Consider the following 21462-nt stretch of genomic DNA (forward strand, 5'->3'; position numbering starts at 1 on the left):
AAAATGCTTTTTAAAAAACGAAAACTAAGTGAAACTACATTTTATGTTTACAAAACTAACTAAAACTAACTATAATTCTAGCAAACATCCTTCGTTTTAGTCTTTGGTAATTAATTTAATGCATGAGCCTTTGGGGATGATTTTAAATGTGATTTTTAGGAGATTTATTTTCATATAAACCGGAATAATGATGTTTGAAATTATGTCACACAGAAGTGACGTCATCTAGCAGCAGCCAATAGAAAAGCACCTTCAGACGACGTTGCTCCCATGGTGTTTTTTAAATATTGCGCACAAGTAATACACATTTTTCTAAACTAATACTAATACTGAAACTAACAAACAAAACGAAAACTAAGGATTTTTTTAAAGAACTAAACTAATAAAAACGAACAGAACCACCCTGAAAACTAATAAAAAATAACTAAAATGAAAAATTCCAAAACGATAATAACCCTTCTGCCATACTACAAATAAATTGGTTTATATACCGTAGCATTTTTATAAATATGCAAAAGCACAAATAAATTATTTGTACAATTTTTAGAACTAAACTCAATTTCTCTTCATGACATTATGTGGCCCTTGCGTCCTTCTGATTTTCTGGATGTGGCCCTCAAATGAAAAATTTTGGACACCCCTGTTTTAGTTGATTAACTCAAAAGTTAACGTTTTCCAGAACTTTAATGGTTTGATGACATCCAACTTATTTTTTAAAGTTACTTAGAAGCTTTCTGTTACCAACCCATTCATTCTCAGTCACTAACTTAGATATGTTAATTGTATTAAGTTAACAGATGTCCAAACAATAAGTACACTGTGTCCACACAAGGGTCGTGGGAATGCTAGGGCCGGCTTATCATAGGGGAAGTAGGTGTACACCGTGAACTGGTTGCCAGCCAATCGTAAGGTACACACAGACAAACATAGAAACAGTTCAGAGTGGTCAATTAACCTACCATGCATATTTTTCGGAATGTGGGTGGAAACCGGAGCACCCAGAGAAAACCCACACAGGAACATGGAGAATATGCAACCTCCACCCAGGAAGGTCGGAGGCCTGGATTCGATCTCACAACCTCTACACTAGGAGGCAGACTTGCTAACCAGTTGGCCACCATACTGCCTGCTATGAGGATGAATCAGTGAATCAGATTATTATTAATTTTTTTGAAGAAGGGGGTACTATTTTTATAATCTGACATAAATAATTAGTACAGTAATTTATTAAACTTAATTAACCAGGTTGGAAACAGAGAACAGTTATTAACAATGTCAACTGCAGACAGAGTAAAATAAGGCTAAAATCCATCCATCCATCCATCCATTTTCTTGACCGCTTATTCCTCACAAGGGTCGCGGGGGCTGCTGGCGCCTATCTCAGCTGGCTCTGGGCAGTAGGCGGGGGACACCCTGGACTGGTTGCCAGCCAATCGCAGGGCACACAGAGACGAACAACCATCCACACTCACGCGCACACCTAGGGACAATTCGGAGCGCCCAATTAACCTGCCACGCATGTCTTTGGAATGTGGGAGGAGACCGGAGTACCCGGAGAAGACCCACGCGGGCACGGGGAGAACATGCAAACTCCACCAAGGAAGGTCCGAGCCTGGACTCGAACCGGAGACCTCAGAACTGGGAAGCGGACGTGCTTAAGGCTAAAATAAAATTATAAATTAACAAGTAAAATAAATTACGAAACATATACACAAAACATAAAATAATACATTACATATATTAAGTTTTATTCATAGTATGTATTATATAAAATTTATTTTATTTGTAAATATTACGTTTTCTGAAACAATAGAAACAAGATTTTAATCACGAAATAACTCAATTTTATTAAGTATATATCCATACACAAAACTAGTATAGTTCAATTTAATCAAAAATTATTCATACAAATTGCCCATAAAAGCATACAAACTTACACAAGTTACTTAAACAAGTTAAGTGAGTTGTAGGTTTTATAAACTTTTGAGTAAAGTGTACTTAAAGGGATACTTCACTTATTTAGCCCATTATAGCAATAAAAAGTTAATAGTTAATAATAACAGAGCACGGGTTTCCACTAAGTCAATTGTTTTTGTTTATGAACTATTTGGACCTACAAAAGAAGATCATGTTACCACACGCTTTGCAGCTTGGTTGACTGATTGGACATACATGGAGCATGTACATGACTTTCTCTGTTGGTTTTGATGTCACTGCAGGGAAGCTGGAGTCTTTCTTAAGAAAGGCCCCCAGCGAATCGGCTCAACCTACAAGAAGGCTGTTTATAAGCAATACAGTGATGCAACATACAGAACAGAGATTATGAAACAAGACTGGTTGGGCTACCTGGGACCCCTGTTGATGGCTGAAGAAGGAGACACTTTGATTATCCATCTACAAAACACTGCGTCCAGACCGTACAGCATCCATCCCCATGGACTCAACTACAGCAAAGGCAGCGAGGGTGAGAAATGAAACAAATCCAGTCGAGACATATGGCTGTGAGATCTTGTCTTCCTGTGTGCTTCTTTTCTTAGGGGCATTGTACCCAGATGGTACCTCACCTGAGATGAAGGGAGATGACTCAGTGGCTCCTGGTACAACAGTAACTTATGAGTGGACCCTACGGCCATCCCACAGCCCAAAACCAACAGAGAGCAACTGCCTGACCAGATTCTATCATTCCCATGTGTCCACTCCAAAAGATATAAACTCGGGATTGATTGGACCCCTCATTCTCTGTAAGACAGGTACTTGGTAAATGTAGCGGATGAGGACGTTTCTGTGTGGTGTTTGCAAGTTCTTTCTGTAGTTGCACGAGTTCTTTGTAGGTACAAGCCCAAACACATTTGTATTATGTTAGTTGAACTATGTGGTGTGAGTGTGACTGAATAGTTTTCTGTCTCTATGTGCCCGTACTGTGATTGACAGGTGATCAGTCCAATGTGTAAAGTCAGATGAGATAGGTTCCCGCTTTCCTGTAATCCTGAACAGAAAAAAAAAAAAGTTTCAAAAATGGAAATGTTTTAAAACTTACAATTAAGAGAAAGGTGTAAATGTATGCTGCATACATACAGGACTTTATGTAGTATTTTCTGCTACTGCATCATAATGTGACTATTTCGTTTAGATTATTAAGAGCCCCATTAGCTCCTGACATCTCAGGAGCTAATCTTCCTGGGGTCTTTTCACATTCATTATAATAATTTCTAATAAACATATAGACATATACACACCTACTCTCACATACATACACTAAACAACAAAAATAAACATAAAAATAAAAATAAATGAAAGATCAATGCAGTCAAATAACATTAAATACATAATTGTAATACAGTCAAACTAAATAAATATGCTCCAATTATTTTCAATTATCCAGAATATATAAATCCAACATTTTAACTTAATGTTCCAATGCTCAAAAATTCTCATATCATATCCATTATTGTGTAAACAAAATAAGTTTCAACTTCTTTTTAAAACGTATCTTATTATTTTCTAATAACAAAAATCCAGGTAATGAATTCCAAGCAACCATAGCTCGATAAAATACAGTTTGCTGCTTTTGATTTGTTCTACATGACGGCAATACACACCTTGCTTCATTAACCTGACATGTGCCATAACCATGATGATCTGAAAAAAAAAAAAAAGAGAGACTTTGCCATAAATAATTTCTGGCGTTTTTGTTAAAATAATATTTCTCATAAACGTTATTAAAAATATCTCAATCTGCATTTAACTGTTAACCAAGCCAAGTTCTCATGCATTATTAACACATTTGTACGGTATGGGCAATCCAACACAATTCTTGCTCTATTCTGAGCAACCTGCAACTTATGTAAATTTCTTTCACTAGTGTTTGACCACACCACTGATGCATAATCCAAATATGAAAGTACCAAAGATTGAACTAACTGCTTGACCGACCACTGAGGAATACATTTTTTACAATATTTAATAGTGCTCCTTCCCATTTTCTGAAGTACAGAGTTGACTTGACTTGTCCATGATAAATTAGCATCAACTACTACACCCAATAACTTTGCTTCTTCCACTTGTTCATTTACACCATTTTCCTGAATCAAATGTTTCACTTTTAAATAATATTTTGAACCAACAACCATACATTTAGTTTTTCCAGTATTAATAAACAATTTGTTAGATTTTATCCAATCTGTGACTGAAACTAATTCTTCATTTAAAATATTATTGAGTTGACCTATTGTTTGTTCAGCAGCATATAATGTAATATCATCTGCGTATATCACCATGGTGGCATGCTTCAACACCAATGGAAAATCATTAATAAAGACAGAAAACAAAAGAGGTCCCAAGCAACTTCCCTGTGGCACTCCACAATCCATTTGTTCAAGTTCAGAGTAACTCCCATTAAAATAAACTTTATAATCTCTATTATTAATATAACTTTCTAACCACTTTAACGCAGATAACTCAAATCCATAACAATTTAACTTGTTCAATAAAATATTGTGATCCAGAACATCAAAAGCTGCACTCAAATCTAAAAATATTGTACCAACTAATTTCTTATTATCTATCTCCTCTAACCAATAATCAGTGATTTGAGTAAGTGCAGTAGTTGTGGAGTGACCCATTTTATATGCATGTTGATAAATTGTATTTAATCCATTTTCAGAAAAATATTTCTGTATCTGATCATATACAACTTTTTCCATAACTTTACTTAAAGCAGGTAACAAACTTATTGGTCTACTATTTTGCCCAGAAAATGGTTCTTTGTTATTTTTAATCAGAGGAATAATTTTCGCTGTTTTCCACTGTGATGGAAAAATATACTTTTTAAAACTAATGTTAATTATGTAAGAGACAGGTAAAGAAATCACATCTGCCACTAACTTCAACAATTTAATTTCAATATTGGGGGGGTAGGGTGGGACAAACTCACCAACAGAAATTAAGCCAAGCCCTGATCTGTAAATTGAGAAGTAGTTTGATTGTTTAAATACTGTATTTAAAAAGTGCCTTTTCCAGAGTGAAACTGGCAGACAGCGCCTTTAACTGAAATATCTTTTCAACATAATCTTCTGTTATTTCAGAAAATTTAAAAACAGTTTTTCGTCTTCATAATATCATCTCTTATTAACCTATATGAAATATTTTCATCTTGCCTCAGTACCATGGCATTTTGGAGTTTCTGAATTTTATTTTTAAAAAACTGTTTCAAATAATTAGCAATATCCTCTGGTTTAGTAAAATAAGTTCCATCTCCCTCCAAAAAAGTAGGCGTTGACTTAGAATTTCTACCCATAAGTTCTTTTAATACACTCCATAATTTTGCACTGTCAAATTTAGCTTCATTGATCCTTTTTTTATAATATGAAGATTTTTTTATTTTGGTTTAATTTGGTTACAAGATTTCGTAATTTACAATATTCATTCCACCGTATCATATTATTTGTTTTGATTGCTTCTAATTTAACTATATCCCTTTGTTTCATATACTCCTTCAATTCTTGATCTACCCATGGAGCTGAGACATTTTTCACAGCCCGTTTTCTTATAGGGGGTGGGGGAGGTGGTCACTGCACGAGCACCTGCTCCGCCTCGTCTGCGCAGCCGCAGACAGAGAGAGACAGGAAGAGGAGAAAACAGGAGAGGAAAGGATGAGGAAAGAGGAAAGATGAGCCGAAAACACAGTAACATTTGGAGACATTTTAATTGGCTAAAGTCGGATGAGAGAAGGAGCGGATCAGCCCATACAAGTTGATATGTTTATTTTATTTTTATTTTGTTTTAATGCAAATTTAAAATAAGACAAGGTATTTTGTCCTGGACCAGGTAAGTAGCTAATGTTTGTTTTGTTTGCTGTTGCTGGCTGCTGCTGTTGCAGTTAAATTACTACTCACTATTTTTTACTTGATTGTTATTTTGATTGTTGTTGGTTTAAGTTTTAATTTTGTTTCCTGTTTATTGTATGGAGCATATTAATTAGTTCAATAAAATGAGAAAAAAAAACCATTTTGTTTGCTTGATAATTGTTGCTATTTGCGCTCAGTAGTTGTTATTTATCAAAATGTATGGTAAATTTGTCGTAAAAATTTAAAAGCAAAGCTAAAGTTAAAAAAGCTGTTTGAGAGCCAAATGAACCGGCTCACCGAAAAGAGCCAAAAATCCCATCACTAACAGGAATGGTTTGCATTTTTTCTATCTGCATTATTGGAAACACAATTGTTGATGAAAAAAACAATTGTGCAAAGTACAAAAAAACCTGATGAAAAACGATCAGTTTAATTCTCGAGTTCACCTTTATTTGTTTTGTGTAGGAACCCTGGACATACATGGCGACACCTCCGCAGACTACGTTTATGCTCTGATATTCTTGGTGTCAGATGAAAACTTCAGCTGGTATCTAGATGACAACATCAGGACTCATATAACAAACCCTGCAACAGGCCTGAAGCAGGATGAAGATTTCATCGAGAGTAATAAGATGCATGGTGAGAAAAAGAGGGCCCATTCCTGTACAGATTCCACCTACCGTATACATTACGTTCTCAAACTGTACAAACTGTTGTAGGTATAAATGGATTTCTGTATGGTAACCTACCCGGACTAAGTATGTGCCAAGGGAACAAGATCCACTGGCATATGATTGGCTTAGGAAATGAGGTAACTCATCAATGATTTTATGACGGGGATGATTTGACTAGATGGGCTCTATTTTCCTAGACAGAGAATGTGCGTTCGAGCATAAAATTTGGCGCAATGGGAATTTGGGAAGATGGAGGACCTTTTGTTTTACACATTCCTGGCACACCTGACAATTTTGTGGCTGAAAGTAGAGTAATCTTTAGACCAGCTGGAAGCAAGTCTAAATTGTGGTGCAGGTGATCTAACATGATTTTGTTGAATTTGATCGAGAAATGTGAGTTACAAATAAAAATGGATTGACTTACTTCTGGCACCTTGTACATTAATACATTATTTATTTTACCACTGTTGATTTGTCCGTATATTAAAGTAAGATGATGATAATCAATTCTGACTACAGTGGGTATCATCAGTAGAAACTATATAAACTTTATGGAACAAATACATAACCGCCATTCTTCTCCATCTGACAGGTGGACATGCATTCAGTTCATTTCCACGGGCAGATCCTGACGAGCGAGAATCACCACACTGACACAGTCAGTCTTTTCCCCGGCTCAAGCACCACAGCTGAGATGGTAGCAGACAACCCTGGACACTGGCTCCTGACGTGCACTGTTAACGATCATCTGAGTGGTGGGCTCTCTTTCTCTCTGACTTTTCAGCACATCCTTTCTCGTCTACAACTTAGTGCCTGAAAAAGTAACTCACAGTTACTTTACTGATTACTTACTTTTAACTCTGACTGCCAAACATTATCCAACTTTTCTACCTTATTCCATTCTTTAGTAATCACCATTTGAAAATAAGTAATTTGAGTGACATTGAAAAGATAATTTTTTTGCACAACAGTGACTTAGATATTAATTTTTTTGTTTATTGACACTCTGTGAATTAATGTGGCAAAGGCTTTGATTATTCACGTCATCCTTGAAAACGTCCAGTTTCATCATATCAGCCATATTTCATTGTAATTTCATCTACTGTGAACCCATTGGAAAAAAAAAGAAGATACAATGCTGCCAACTGCTGGCCAGAGTTAGTGGGTGTTTTTGATTCCACAACCCATTGAGCAGGCAGTGCTGCACAAGACGTTGCACTGCCCATTGAGAGAGATAAAAAACAAACAAACAAAAAAAACCCTAGTAAACGTCAATTAACATTTATGGCGGCATTGATTAGGATTTTAGCATATGTCATTAAACGTTTTTGGCGGTCAAAGGGTTAAAAGTCACTTTAGTTGCTTTACTGATTACTTTGATTTGGAAAGTAACTAAGTTAGGCTACAAGTTACTTTAAGAGTTACATTCACCAAATGTCGACAAACCTGATTAACAAAAATGCCACGTTAAAAAAAATAAAAACCCGTAAACAAAAAAAAAAAACGTGATCTACGTACACAAAACGTGATCTACGGACACAAAACCAGTGATTTACGCACACAAAACGTCATTCACAAGCTAATGCATTTTGTTCTACACACATCAAGAAGCATATCTTCAATTCCAAAAAAAACAAAAAAAAAACAAAAAAACAACTATCTTTCAAATTTACAACAAAAAACTTTCAAGTACAAAAAAGAATATCTTTCAAGAACTACTACCCTGTGATTGGTCAACTGCTGATCACATGACATATGAATGCCTTGTTGTTACCCTGCTGCTGCGATTACATAATGTATGGCAATAGGCATTTCCAGAGCCGTGGGAAAATCACATATCATTACAAACAAACACCCTTGCCGTGAGCCGGTACCTTAACGTGGTGGAGGGGTTTGCGTGTCCCAATGATCCTAGGAGCTATGTTGTCTGGGGCTTTATGCCCCTGGTAGGGTCACCCATGGCAAACAGGTCCTAGGTGAGGGGCCAGACTAAGAACGGCTCAGAAGACCCCTATGATGACGACGATATTTGGAGAAGCGTTTCCCTCGCCCGGACGCGGGTCACCGGGGCCCCCCTCTGGAGCCAGGCCTGGAGGCGGGGCTCGCTGGCGAGCGCCTGGTGGCCGGGCCTGCACCCATGGGGCCCGGCCGGGCACAGCCCGAAGAGGCAACGTGGGTCCCCCTTCCCACGGGCTCACCACCGGTGGGAGGGGCCAAAGGGGTCGGGTGCAGTGTAGGCTGGGTGGCAGCCAAGGGAGGAGACCTTGGCGGACCGACCCCCGGCTACAGAAACTGGCTCTTGGGACATGGAATGTCACCTCTCTGGCAGGGAAGGAGCCCGAGCTGGTGTGCGAGGCCGAGAAGTTCCGACTAGACATAGTCGGACTCGCCTCCACACACAGCTTGGGCTCTGGTACCAGTCCTCTTGAGAGGGGTTGGACTCTCTTCCACTCTGGAGTTGCCCATGGTGTGAGGCGCAGAGCAGGTGTGGGCATACTTATTGCCCCCCGGCTCGGCGCCTGTACGTTGGGGTTTACCCCGGTGGACGAGAGGGTTGCTTCCCTCCGCCTTCGGGTGGGGGGACGGGTCCTGACTGTTGTTTGTGCATATGCACCAAACAGCAGTTCAGAGTACCCACCCTTTTTGGAGTCCTTGGAGGGTGTGCTGGAGAGCGCTCCCTCTGGGGACTCCCTCGTCCTGCTGGGGGACTTCAACGCTCACGTGGGGAATGACAGTGAGACCTGGAGGGGCGTGATTGGGAGGAATGGCCCCCCTGATCGGAACCCGAGCGGTGTTGGACTTCTGTGCTCGTCACGGTTTGTCCATAACGAACACCATGTTCAAGCATAAGGGCGTCCATATGTGCACTTGGCACCAGGACGCCCTAGGCCGCAGTTCGATGATCGACTTTGTAGTCGTGTCATCGGATTTGCGGCCGCATGTTTTGGACACTCGGGTGAAGAGAGGGGCGGAGCTGTCAACTGATCACCACCTGGTGGTGTGTTGGCTACGATGGTGGGGGAAGATGCCGGTCCGACCTGGCAGACCCAAACGTATTGTGAGGGTTTGCTGGGAACGTCTGGCGGAATCCCCTGTCAGAAGGAGTTTCAATGCTCACCTCCGGCAGAGCTTCTCTCTTGTCTCGGGGGAGGCGGGGGACATTGAGTCCGAATGGGCCATGTTCCGCGCCTCCATTGTTGAGGCGGCCGATCGGAGCTGTGGCCGTAAGGTGGTCGGTGCCTGTCGTGGCGGCAATCCTCGAACCCGTTGGTGGACACCAGCGGTAAGGGATGCCGTCAAGCTGAAGAAGGAGTCCTATCGGGCCTTTTTGGCCTGTCGGACTCCGGAGGCAGCTGACGGGTACCGGATGGCCAAGCGGAACGCGGCTTCGGCGGTTGCTGAGGCAAAAACTCGGACATGGGAGGAGTTCGGTGAGGCCATGGAAAACGACTTCCGGACGGCTTCGAGGAAATTCTGGTCCACCATCCGGCGTCTCAGGAGGGGAAAGCAGTGCACCGTTAACACTGTTTATAGTGGCGATGGGGTGCTGCTGACCTCGACTCGGGACGTCGTGAAGCGGTGGGGGGAATACTTCGAAGACCTCCTCAATTCCACCAACACGTCTCCTTTTGAGGAAGCAGAGTCTGAGGACTCTGGGGTGGGCTCTCCTATCTCTGGGGTCGAAGTCACTGAGGTGGTTGGAAAGCTCCTCGGTGGCAGGGCCCCGGGGGTGGATGAGATCCGGCCGGAGTTCCTAAAGACTCTGGATGTTGTGGGGCTATCGTGGTTGACACGCCTCTACAACATCGCGTGGACATCGGGGACAGTGCCTCTGGATTGGCAGACCGGGGTGGTGGTCCCCTTTTTTAAAAAGGGGGACCGGAGGGTGTGTTCCAACTACAGAGGGATCACACTCCTCAGCCTCCCTGGTAAGGTCTATTCAGGGGTGCTGGAGAGGAGGGTCCGTCGGGAGGTCGAATCTCGGATTCAGGAGGAGCAGTGTGGTTTTCGTCCTGGCCGTGGAACAGTGGACCAGCTCTACACCCTCCGCAGGATCCTCGAGGGTGCGTGGGAGTTCGCTCAACCAGTCCACATGTGTTTTGTGGATTTGGAGAAGGCGTTCGACCGTGTCCCTCGGGGAGTTCTGTGGGGGGTGCTTCGGGAGTACGGGGTGCCGGGCCCCTTGATACGGGCTGTTCGGTCCCTGTACGACCGTTGCCAGAGTTTGGTCCGCATTGCCGGCAGTAAGTCGGATTCGTTTCCGGTGAGGGTTGGACTCCGCCAAGGTTGCCCTTTGTCACCGATTCTGTTCATAACTTTTATGGACAGAATTTCTAGGCGCAGCCGAGGCGTGGAGGGGTTCCGGTTTGGTGGCCTCAACATTGCATCTCTGCTCTTTGCAGATGATGTGGTGCTGTTGGCTTCATCAGGCCGGGGCCTTCAGCTCTCACTGGAGCGGTTCGCAGCCGAGTGTGAAGCGGCTGGGATGAGGATCAGCACCTCCAAATCCGAGACCATGGTTCTCAGTCGGAAAAGGGTGGAGTGTCGTCTTCAGGTCGGGGATGAGATCCTGCCCCAAGTGGAGGAGTTCAAGTATCTTGGGGTCTTGTTCACGAGTGGGGGTGGGATGGAGCGGGAGATCGACAGGCGGATCGGGTCAGCGTCTGCAGTGATGCGGACTCTGTATCGGTCCGTCGTGGTAAAGAAAGAGCTGAGCCAAAAGGCAAAGCTCTCGATTTACCGGTCGATCTACGTTCCAACCCTCACCTATGGTCACGAGCTGTGGGTCGTGACCGAAAGAACGAGATCCCGGATACAAGCGGCCGAAATGAGTTTCCTCCGCAGGGTGGCCGGGCTCTCCCTTAGAGATAGGGTGAGAAGCTCGGTCATCCGGGAGGGACTCAGAGTCGAGCCGCTGCTCCTTCGCGTTGAGAGGAGCCAGCTGAGGTGGCTCGGGCATCTGGTTCGGATGCCTCCTGGACGCCTCCCTGGGGAGGTGTTCCGGGCATGTCCCACTGGCGGGAGGCCCCGGGGACGACCCAGGACACGCTGGAGAGACTATGTCTCTCGGCTGGCCTGGGAACGCCTCGGGATCCCGCCGGAGGAGCTGGTTGAAGTGGCTGGGGAGAGGGAAGTCTGGGTTTCCCTCCTGAAGCTGCTGCCCCCGCGACCCGACCCCGGATAAGCGGAAGAAGATGGATGGATGGATTACAAACACTTCATTAAACTAAAGACTGCATTGTGAAGCCCCACCTACATCAAATTGTGTTATTTTACTTACTTTAACCCTTCTAACCCCACATTAATGCCACTGCCTGGTTGTTGTGATCGTGAACGCCATGCTGAGCAACATGGCATAATTGCAAACTTCAAATGACTACATGACACTTTTGTGAAATTCTTCTCTTTCAGTACATCATGACTCATGAGAGTGTAAGCACTTTTTTGTGGTATTTGAATTTTTGTGAGTGTGTGTAATTTCTGTGTTTCCATTACCAATTTGCTTTTGCACATCTTGCATTTTGCGCAAATCTGAGGGGAACGAAAACCTATTTACACACCTTCATGAATTGTACGCACTCTGGGTGGAGCGACGTTTAAATGAGGGTGTCCCCTGTCAAATCTAGCGGTGCGCGTATTGCCCCAGTTCTGATTCAATTAACGGCTTACGAGCTTCGCTGGTGACTACTGGTGGCTTGGAGTTTGTCTGAAAGCGCTGCTCACATCAACCACAGCCATTCTAATGGTGGCAGTTGTGTTTGAAACATTTGTTTTTTATTTGACATATGCCTGTCATGAAATCCACAGAAATGCCGCGCTCGTGTGTCCAGCATAGCTTGGCAAGAACACCGGCTCACTCGCTTTTTAACTAATGGGACGTCTCAAAATATGCATTCAGTCATGAGCACTGTAGCCTACTGTGATTATATTATATTTTGATTGTATTTATTAAATAGAGAATGCAAACACAAATAGCCGGATAGATGAGCAGCGCGCATGTCACTGGGGACGATCAATAACTTGATTCACATTTGAAGTCTCAGAAAACTCCACAATCTGGAACTTTCGCACATCCTCACAATTCAATAGATCACACCTTCGTTGGCTCACAAATTTTCACCGTTTACGCAGGTGGGTGCGTCAGAAGCCGAGACAGGAGAATCAGTGCGTAAGGACGGCACGTAAAAAATTGACTAAAGCAAAAACGGAAGAATATACACTTTAGGCAAGGCAAGGCAAGGCAAGGCAAGGCAAGGCAAGGCAAGGCAAGGCAAGGCAAGGCAAGGCAAGGCAAGGCAAGTTTTGTGTATAGCACATTTCATACACAAGGCAACTCAATGTGCTTTACACAAGGAAAGACAACACATAAGCATCAAGAACAGTAGTTAACATTCAGAGGAAGAAAAATAAATGAAAATAGGTTTCAAAATTTACTAAAAAGAACATACAATAACAATCTTAAAACATTATTCAACAAACATAGGGAACAATAGGTCGTGTTTGAAACTCCAGTGACTGAAAAGTATGTGCTGTTATTTTACAGCAGAGGTGTCCAGATTTTTTCATTTGAGGGCCACATACAGAAATCACAAATCAGAAGGATGCAAGGGCCACATAATGTTATGAAGAGAAATTGTGTTTAGTCCTAAAAATTGTACAAATAAGGTATTTGTGCTTTTGCATATTTAAAAAAATGCTACAGTATATAAACTAATTTATTTGTGGCAGTAGGGTTATTATAGTGTGGGAATTTTTCATTTTAGTTAGTTTTTATTAGTTTTCAGGGTGGTTCTGTTAGTTTTCATTAGTTTCGTTCTTTAAAAAATGCTTAGTTTTAGTTTAGTTTGTTAGTTTCAGTATCAGTATTTATTTATTTTTTAATGTGTATTGTGCGCAATATTTAAAAAACACCATGGGAGCGACGTCATCTGAAGGTGCTTTTCTACTGGCTGTTGCTAGATGACGTCACTTCTGTGTGACATACTTTCAAACGTCATTATTACGGTTTATATCAAAATAAATATACTAAAAATCACATCTAAAATCATCCCCAAAGGCTCATGCATTAAATTAATTACCAAAGACTAAAACAAAGGACGTTTGCTATAATTATAGTTAGTTTTAGTTAGTTTTGTAAACATAAATCTGTAGTTTCAGTTAGTTTTCGTTTTTATTTTATTTCGGTAACAATATTGTTTTTTGAATTTTAGGTTTATTTTTATTATTAGTTTTAGTTAACTAAATTACCTTTAATGGCACCTGTTTTTCGATACCCTCCCTTCTTACTTTGACCATCTCCAAACATTTTTGTTTTGTTTATTTTATTTGAACTGAGTCAAATGCCATTTTTAGCATATGTCGCGGGCCACTGAAGAGTGGACGGCGTGCCGCAAATGGCCCCTGGGCCGTAGTTTGGACACCACTGATTTACAGTCAGTCTTGTCAAATGCTGCTCACTGCTGCGACCTGGAGGGGATTAATTGTATTTTGCTTTTGGTGGTTAACTCATTCACTCCCAGCCATTTTAACTGAATTTTTGCAAGGCGCATATAATATTGTATTCTATTGCTATAAAAACATGGAACCTACCAAAAGAAAGATTAGAGTCTCTTCTTTCATCAAAGTATATTTCTATGTTTCTTTTTTGCAGCAATTAGCATTAGAATATAGCTAAGTTTCATCATTATTCCCCAAATATGTTTAAAACAGTGGGGAAACAAGCCTTTTGCAACATGGCACTTGTTGATCTCTTATACTCTGCTGCCACCTGCTGGCCGTTTTTGTAGTAAATTACTACCATTGCTTCGAGCATTCTCTTCAGTTCAGAGGCTGCATCAAAGCATTCTGTATGTTCTAGCATAGAAAAACGTAAAAAAACAACAACGTATAAATACGTCTTTGGGAGCATGGCAATATTTAAAATAAAACGTTTTTGGGAGCAAATGAGTTAAAGGTGTTACCCAGTTGAAATTCTGGGATCACCTTATCAAAGGTGACATAGAAACATTATGTGAGTTTGGTGTTTAACTTTAGTCTGATTAAATGGCTGGGAAAAATAACATGTTGGATTTGTCGCTACTGGAGTAACGTTTTGGAGTAACCAAATGCATTATTGGTATCGCTGCGATGTACTGTACTCATTGAGTCACCAATTGTATGACTTGACTATTATGACTTTTGTTTTTATGAAGGTGGTATGCAGGCTATATTTGAGATCAGAAATTGTTTTCCAAGTGTCCACAAACCTCGTCCGCATGGTCTGCTCAGAGAGTTCTTCATTGCTGCGGAAGAAGAAGTCTGGGACTATGCTCCGACTTTGCCAACAGACAGGTTCATCAAAACACATTTGCATATACTCACACGTGCACACACATGCATGGTAGAGCTGCTGCTGGACTATGTGTGTCTTTGTGCAGTGAGGCAGACATGTTTGTGATCAGAGGTAGCAATCATATTGGAAGTCGCTACAAGAAGGTTCGCTATGTGGAATACACTGACAGCTCCTTTCTGACCAAGATGCTACGCAGCGCAGAGGAGCAACACCTTGGAATTCTGGGTAATCTTGGCTGGTTTTTATTTCCAGACCGACCACAATAAAGAATGCATACTTTATATAAATTAAATGATTACTTAGTTAAAAGCTCTGGAGACATATATATTTTTTGCAAATGCCCCCTCGACCAGATGCCATTTGAAACATATCGCAAACACTCTGATTTTGTGTCTCCTCCAGGTCCCGTTCTGCGAGCTGAAGAGAAAGACACCATCAAGGTGGTCTTCAAGAACAAGGCCCGTCAGCCTTATTCGATACAGCCGCATGGCGTACAGTACAGCATCGAACAGGATGGGACGCTCTATCACAATGAATTAGAAGGTTGAAACACGGTTACTGTGTTAACGTTCATTTCACCTGAATGAAAACCATTTTCTGTCCATGATTGTTTATACTGTATTTGGTCTTCTACATTCAGAGTCCTACACTGCAAAAAAATTAAGGGAATTAAAACATGAACAAAGTAAGTGATGAGATTGTCCATAAAAAAAAAGAGCCCTTAATCATTTTTTTTAAACTGTAACTAACACACTGATATTACATTTGTGTATTACCAGGGATAGTGATGCCTCCTCCAGCTGCTCTGGTGGCGCCAGGGAAGACGCACACATATGAGTGGTTCGTGCCTGTGGGTGCTGGACCGGTGCAAGGGGAGGCTGACTGTCTGACATACCTGTACTACTCAGCGGTAGACCCTGTTAAGGACACAAACTCTGGACTGGTCGGACCAATGCTTGTCTGTCGACCTGGTTCTCTTAAGAAAGGGATACAGGTAAAAAAGAAAAAAAATGAAAGAAAGTGCCATGTCTCTTTTGTAATCGCTTTACAACAAGTCTGTGAAGAGGCTGTAATGTATGGCGTTAGATTTGTGCCACAATTCCGCAAGCGTAATGGGAAGTACCGTGTGCAAAAGGCGTGTTTCGTGCGTACCAAAAATGTGTTTCGTACGTACAAAATGTGTTTCGTGCGTACCAAAAATGTGTTTCGTACGTACAAAATGTGTTTCGTGCGTACAAAACAGTCCTCACGCACGCTTGCTACGTCTCTCCTCAACACGTACAAAACTTTGATTTACGCTTGCGATGCAAGGGTCGAGGCGTAATATTTGTGCCACAATTAATAACCAATCAGGAGTAGGATAGGAGAGCAAATCCTGATTGGCTGTTTAATATCCAATCAGGCAGAACTTTGACAACGTGTCACGCCGCGTTGCATCATGGGCGCTTTTTCGATTTATCTTTTTTTTGTTTTGTTTACTAGCACTCGGTGCTTTCCTGTTTGTATTTTATCTGCATTTCTGCTGACTTTTTTTACTTAAAAGTTTTGTTATATTACGGGGTGAAGCAGCTCCCAACTGCTTTCCTGCTTAGCGGAAGACAAGTTTTAGCCCTCATGGGACCGTTGGATGACCGTTGAGGGGACGCTAACTTCCGAATCGAAGACTACTTTCAACATTTTCATTACGGTAAGTAGCATAAAAGTATCATCTTTTAACTTGGCCACTATCACACACAGGATTCCAAGACAATCAAAATTGTATGTGATAGTTACATACAGGACATTGGCAATGCATGTGCATAGTTATGATAAAGAAAAAGATCGCCACCCCCTTTCTTTATCTTCTTGTGCATTTTTAGTGCCTAGTGCCACCAAATGTATATCGTGTATTACAGACAGAAAAGAAAAACATGGAATGTCCAAAAGCACTATTAACTCAATGCCATAGTTACTGATTTAAGTACGTTAGTGATATTGATTAGTTATGAAAATCGTGGAAAATTACGAGATATCAGCTCTTGAATTCAGTTCACGAGTTAATTTTGTTGTCATTACCTGTATACTTGTGCACATAAATGCCATATCAAACAAATCACTAAAGCAGCCTTTTACCACCTAAAAGACTTCGACAGAAGGGTTGCATGCTCCATACCAGAAGAACCTGACTCATGCTTTTATTTCCAGTAGAATTTATTATTGCAAAGGTCTTCTGACTGTTCTCCCTCAAAAGAGCATCACATTATAGCTGCAGAGGTTATGAAGTGGTTACCCTTAGTTGTACTAGACATTTAACATGAACAAGAAACTGTAGAAACATGGATGGTCACATTGTTTTCCCATAACTACATAAAGATGGATGGATATGATTGTTTCACGTTTTACAATTGATAACCTTGAGCTTTTGTTTGTTTCCAATTTACCAGGTAAACCAATCCAGATTGCGCATCGTTTCTATATCCGGGTCACAGTCATCAATAAGATGTCTAAGGACAGAGAGTACAGCTGAGATGGATGGGACGGCGATGGATGGCTCCACAATAGCAGTCTACCATGCCTACTGTGTGTAAAACTTGAAATAAAAACTGCAAAGATGCACTGTAACTGAGGACGATTCATTTGATTTAAAAACAAAATGTACAGTTTGCTGTTTGTTGATCGATAATGCATCATTAAGTGTCAATTACAAATACAATGTGTAATATATTTTCATCTGTGGAACCTCTTAGGTCTTGCACTCTCAATACATCATCGTGAGTACAGTACTCTGAGGTCTTCATGGTCAATGATGGACAAATGTGCAGTGTGTGCACTTCCGCGCTTTAATCTTGAAACCATAAATGTGTCATATACTGCATTGGCACTGTACCTGCAATAGTATTTTGTAGGGGTGTTAAAAAAAAAAATCGATTCGGCGATATATCGCGATACTACATCGCGATATATCGCCGAATTCTCGAATCGATTCAATAATCGGCAGAATCGATTTTTTTTTTTTTTTTTTTTTTTTTTTTTTTTTTTTTTTTTTTTTTTCGGATTCACACCTTGAGCATGGAAGAATGTTATATGAACGGCACATTAAGCCTTAATATTTTTATTTTAATGCTGTTCAAACATGAAACAGATTACAACCTCTATAAGACTGAAATTTCAGATAAATAAATAATACATTTTCATATAAATCTTACACTCTACAAGCTTACTGATTAGTATTTTCTAAATATAAATGAAAAAAAATCGCAACAATCGACTTATAAATTCGTATCGGGATTAATCGGTATCGAATCGTGACCATTCGTATCGGGATTAATCGGTATCGAATCGAATCGTGACCTGTGAATCGTGATACGAATCGAATCGTCAGGTACTAGGCAATTCACACCCTTAGTATTTTGGTTATTGTTTACAGGTTGTTCCGAATACAGTGTGTGTGACACTTTTTATTTTTCTAATTGTCAATGATACTGTTTGCAAAACACATTTAAATAAGTTCAGTAAAGGTGTTGACAACTTACAGGAGAAAAAAATATTTAAAAAATGTTTGATTTGGTATGCTGCAAAACAGGCCATTACAACTATTTGAACTTCAAATTATGATAGTCCAATGTTAATGTTGTCATTCTTCAGGAGCTCTTGATTTCTCTGCTGTCAAGCTCAAGCTTCACGTTCTGACTCTTCCTACAGACATTTTAATGACTAAGTCAAATTGGTCTCATCAGCTGGCTCAAAAACATCAGGAATTAGGGCTGCACGAAATTGGAAAATCATGCAATACGCGATTTTGCTGAATATAGCAATAGATATTGCAATATTTATTATGGATCTAAAGAAATGACTGATGATGATGGTGATTTTATTATCTAATGAACAAATTATATTTCTCATGCAGTAAAATGTATTCAGAGTTATTTAATTGTAATGACTTCAATAATGTTCAACTAGTGCACACAACTGGTGCACATTTTAGCAAGTGGCTGACTGGTCAAATTCAGATAAAAGCATAAAATTCCATATGAAACTTATTGCATGTCTGTTATATGCATATTGCATGGGCCAATAGCGCAATATCAATATTTTTTCCACTCCACTTCTTCATCTTCTGCTTCTCGTGGTGTTTTTGACACTTCTGTTGTGGTGTCATCAGGCACATCAGTGTCCTTTGTCATCTTTGTTGCCTGGTAATAAAAACAAAACCCAAGGTTAACGCTCAGATTTTTAATTGTCTATCTGTAGTTATGGAAAAATGACAAGATCAACCATGTTTCTCACATTAGTAAAACAATTATTTTGGGCAAACATGTTTATTTCAACAGCTGCTAGTCATGGTGTATGGTTGTCTTGTAACCAAAATGCATTCAATTCTTACGTCAATAACTATGGCATTGGACTGCCAAACACAGTGCTCTTAGGTATTCAATGTTTTCTATTATTCACGATATACCTTTGGTGGTACCAGGCACTAATAACTAAAGTAAATGGATGGTCTAACATTTTTTTTTCTACTTCTGAAACAACGCCACTCATGATGGCATGCATTGTTTAAGATTGTAATGATAGTAGCACGATCAAAAGAGGAGAAAACTACAGGATTTACTGAGTTAAATACAGTACAGTATTAACTTACCATAATGAAAACGTAAGTAGCAGGTTAGCCTCTTCTCTTTTTTTTTTCTTCTATTTTATGCCGTCATCCAACATCACCATGAGCGCTAAAACTTGTTTTCCCTCCTTCTTCCGCTAAGCAGGAAAGCAGTTAGGAGCTGATTCATCCCGTAACGTAACAAAACTTCTATTAAGTAAATAAAAGTCAGCAGAAATACAGACAAAAATTCAAACAGGAAAGGACCGAGTGCTAGTTAAAAAAAAAAAAAAAAAAAAAAAAATCGAAGAAGCGCCCATGATGCAACGCGGCGTGACGACACGTTGTCAAAGTTCTGCCTGATTGGATATTAAACAGCCAATCAGGATTTGCTCTCCTGTCCGACTCCTGAGTGGTTAATAATTGTGGCACAAATATTACGCCTCGACCCTTGCATCGCAAGCGTAAATCAAAGTTTTGTACGTGTTGAGGAGAGACGTAGCAAGCGTGCGCGAGGACTGTTTTGTACGCACGAAACACATTTTGTACGTACGAAACACATTTTTGGTACGCACGAAACGAAACACATTTTGTACGTACGAAACACATTTTTGGTACGCTCGAAACACGCCTTTTGCACACGGTACTTCCCATTACGCTTGGGGAATTGTGGCACAAATCTAACGCCATAGTAATGCAGGAGTGACAAGGAAAAGGTTTCTAGGCGGGAATGAGACGGGCTACAGTATTTTGTTGGTTTGAAGATGGTAGTAACCATAACCAGGAGAATGAGATGGTGGCAGAGTTGAGGATGCTGAGATTCTCTTTAGGTGTGATGTAGATGGATCACGGACTGAAAGTTACAGAGGTCAGCTGGAGAGGGTTAGAACATGTACAGAGGAGGGACAATCCAATCCAGTATATCAATAGAATGATGCTGGAAAGGGAGCTGCCAGATAGGAGGCAAAGCAAAAGGCCAAAGAGGAGATGGAGAGATTGGGTGAGGGAAGAAGACTTGCAGATATAGTTCAAGCAGAAGATGAAGAAGGCGGGAAAATGGAAGAGGATGATTGACTTTTGGTCACTCACCAATATGGTTAAGTTGAAAGTGAAAGAAGGTGAAGGGTTTGTACACTACATGGTTTATAATAGGGATGTAACGATATCCCCCAAAAAAGAAGAAGAAAAGCACAATATTGTGCTTTTGTACATAACAGCAATGCATATAAACCACCTACAACAGAGGTGTCCAAACTACGGCCCGGGGGGCATTTGCGGCCCGCCGTCCATTTTTCTGTGGCCCGCAACATATGCTAAAAGTGGCATTTGACTCAGTTCAAATAAAATAAACGAAAATGTTTGGAGATGGTCAAAGTAAGAAGGGAGGGTATTGAAGAACAGGTGCCATAAACGGTTAATTAAAACTGCCATTAAAACTAATGAAAAAAAAACTAAAACTAAAATTCAAAAAACAATATTGTTACCGGAATAAAATAAAAATGAAAATGCTTTTTAAAAAATGAAAACTAACTGAAACTACATTTTATGCTTACAAAACTAACTAAAACTAACTATAAATATAGCAAAAATCTCCTTCTTTTTAGTCTTTGGTAATTAATTTAATGCATGAGCCTTTGGGGATGATTTTAAATGTGATTTTTAGTAGATTAATTTTGATATAAACCGGAATAATGACGCTTGAAAGTATGTCACACAGAAGTGACGTCATCTAGCAGCAGCCAATAGAAAAGCACATTCAGATGACGTTGCTCCCATGGTTGCTTCCAATATTGCGCACAATACACATTAAAAAAAAACAAAAACAAAAAACAACTAATACTAATGCTGAAACTAACAAACTAAACTAAAACTAAACTAATACAGGTTAATAAAGGAGGGTGAGAAGCTCGAGCCGTTGCTCCTCCGCGTTGAGCCAGCTGAGGTGGCTCGGGCATCTGGTTCGGATGCCTCCCTGGGGAGATGTTCCGGGCATGTCCCACTGGCAGGAGGCCCCGGGGTCGACCCAGGACACGC

The 21462-nt window shown here is 40.7% G+C and overlaps 1 protein-coding gene and 2 long non-coding RNA genes across 3 annotated transcripts in view; 2 read left to right on the forward strand and 1 right to left on the reverse strand.

Annotated features, from left to right (window-relative positions):
- The window catches only part of cp (ceruloplasmin), a 38998-nt gene that overhangs the window by 758 nt on the left and 16778 nt on the right, over positions 1–21462 (forward strand). The window contains exons 2-11 of the mRNA XM_077533899.1: positions 2220–2464; positions 2538–2750; positions 6312–6485; positions 6566–6657; positions 7113–7275; positions 14713–14851; positions 14938–15077; positions 15255–15395; positions 15493–15537; positions 15632–15846. Coding sequence (XP_077390025.1) covers positions 2220–2464; positions 2538–2750; positions 6312–6485; positions 6566–6657; positions 7113–7275; positions 14713–14851; positions 14938–15077; positions 15255–15395; positions 15493–15537; positions 15632–15846 — 1567 coding nt within the window. The remainder of the gene's footprint in view (positions 1–2219; positions 2465–2537; positions 2751–6311; positions 6486–6565; positions 6658–7112; positions 7276–14712; positions 14852–14937; positions 15078–15254; positions 15396–15492; positions 15538–15631; positions 15847–21462) is intronic.
- LOC144026848 (uncharacterized) lies at positions 15862–17570 on the forward strand. Its single transcript, XR_013285319.1, has 2 exons — positions 15862–16539; positions 17276–17570. It is a non-coding gene; the product is annotated as an uncharacterized LOC144026848 (long non-coding RNA).
- On the reverse strand, positions 18629–19711 carry LOC144026846 (uncharacterized). Its single transcript, XR_013285318.1, has 2 exons — positions 19474–19711; positions 18629–19024 (listed from the first exon to the last, which is right to left on the reverse strand). It is a non-coding gene; the product is annotated as an uncharacterized LOC144026846 (long non-coding RNA).

Source organism: Festucalex cinctus, chromosome 10 (genome assembly GCF_051991245.1).
Source record: "Festucalex cinctus isolate MCC-2025b chromosome 10, RoL_Fcin_1.0, whole genome shotgun sequence".
Taxonomy (NCBI): domain Eukaryota; kingdom Metazoa; phylum Chordata; class Actinopteri; order Syngnathiformes; family Syngnathidae; genus Festucalex; species Festucalex cinctus.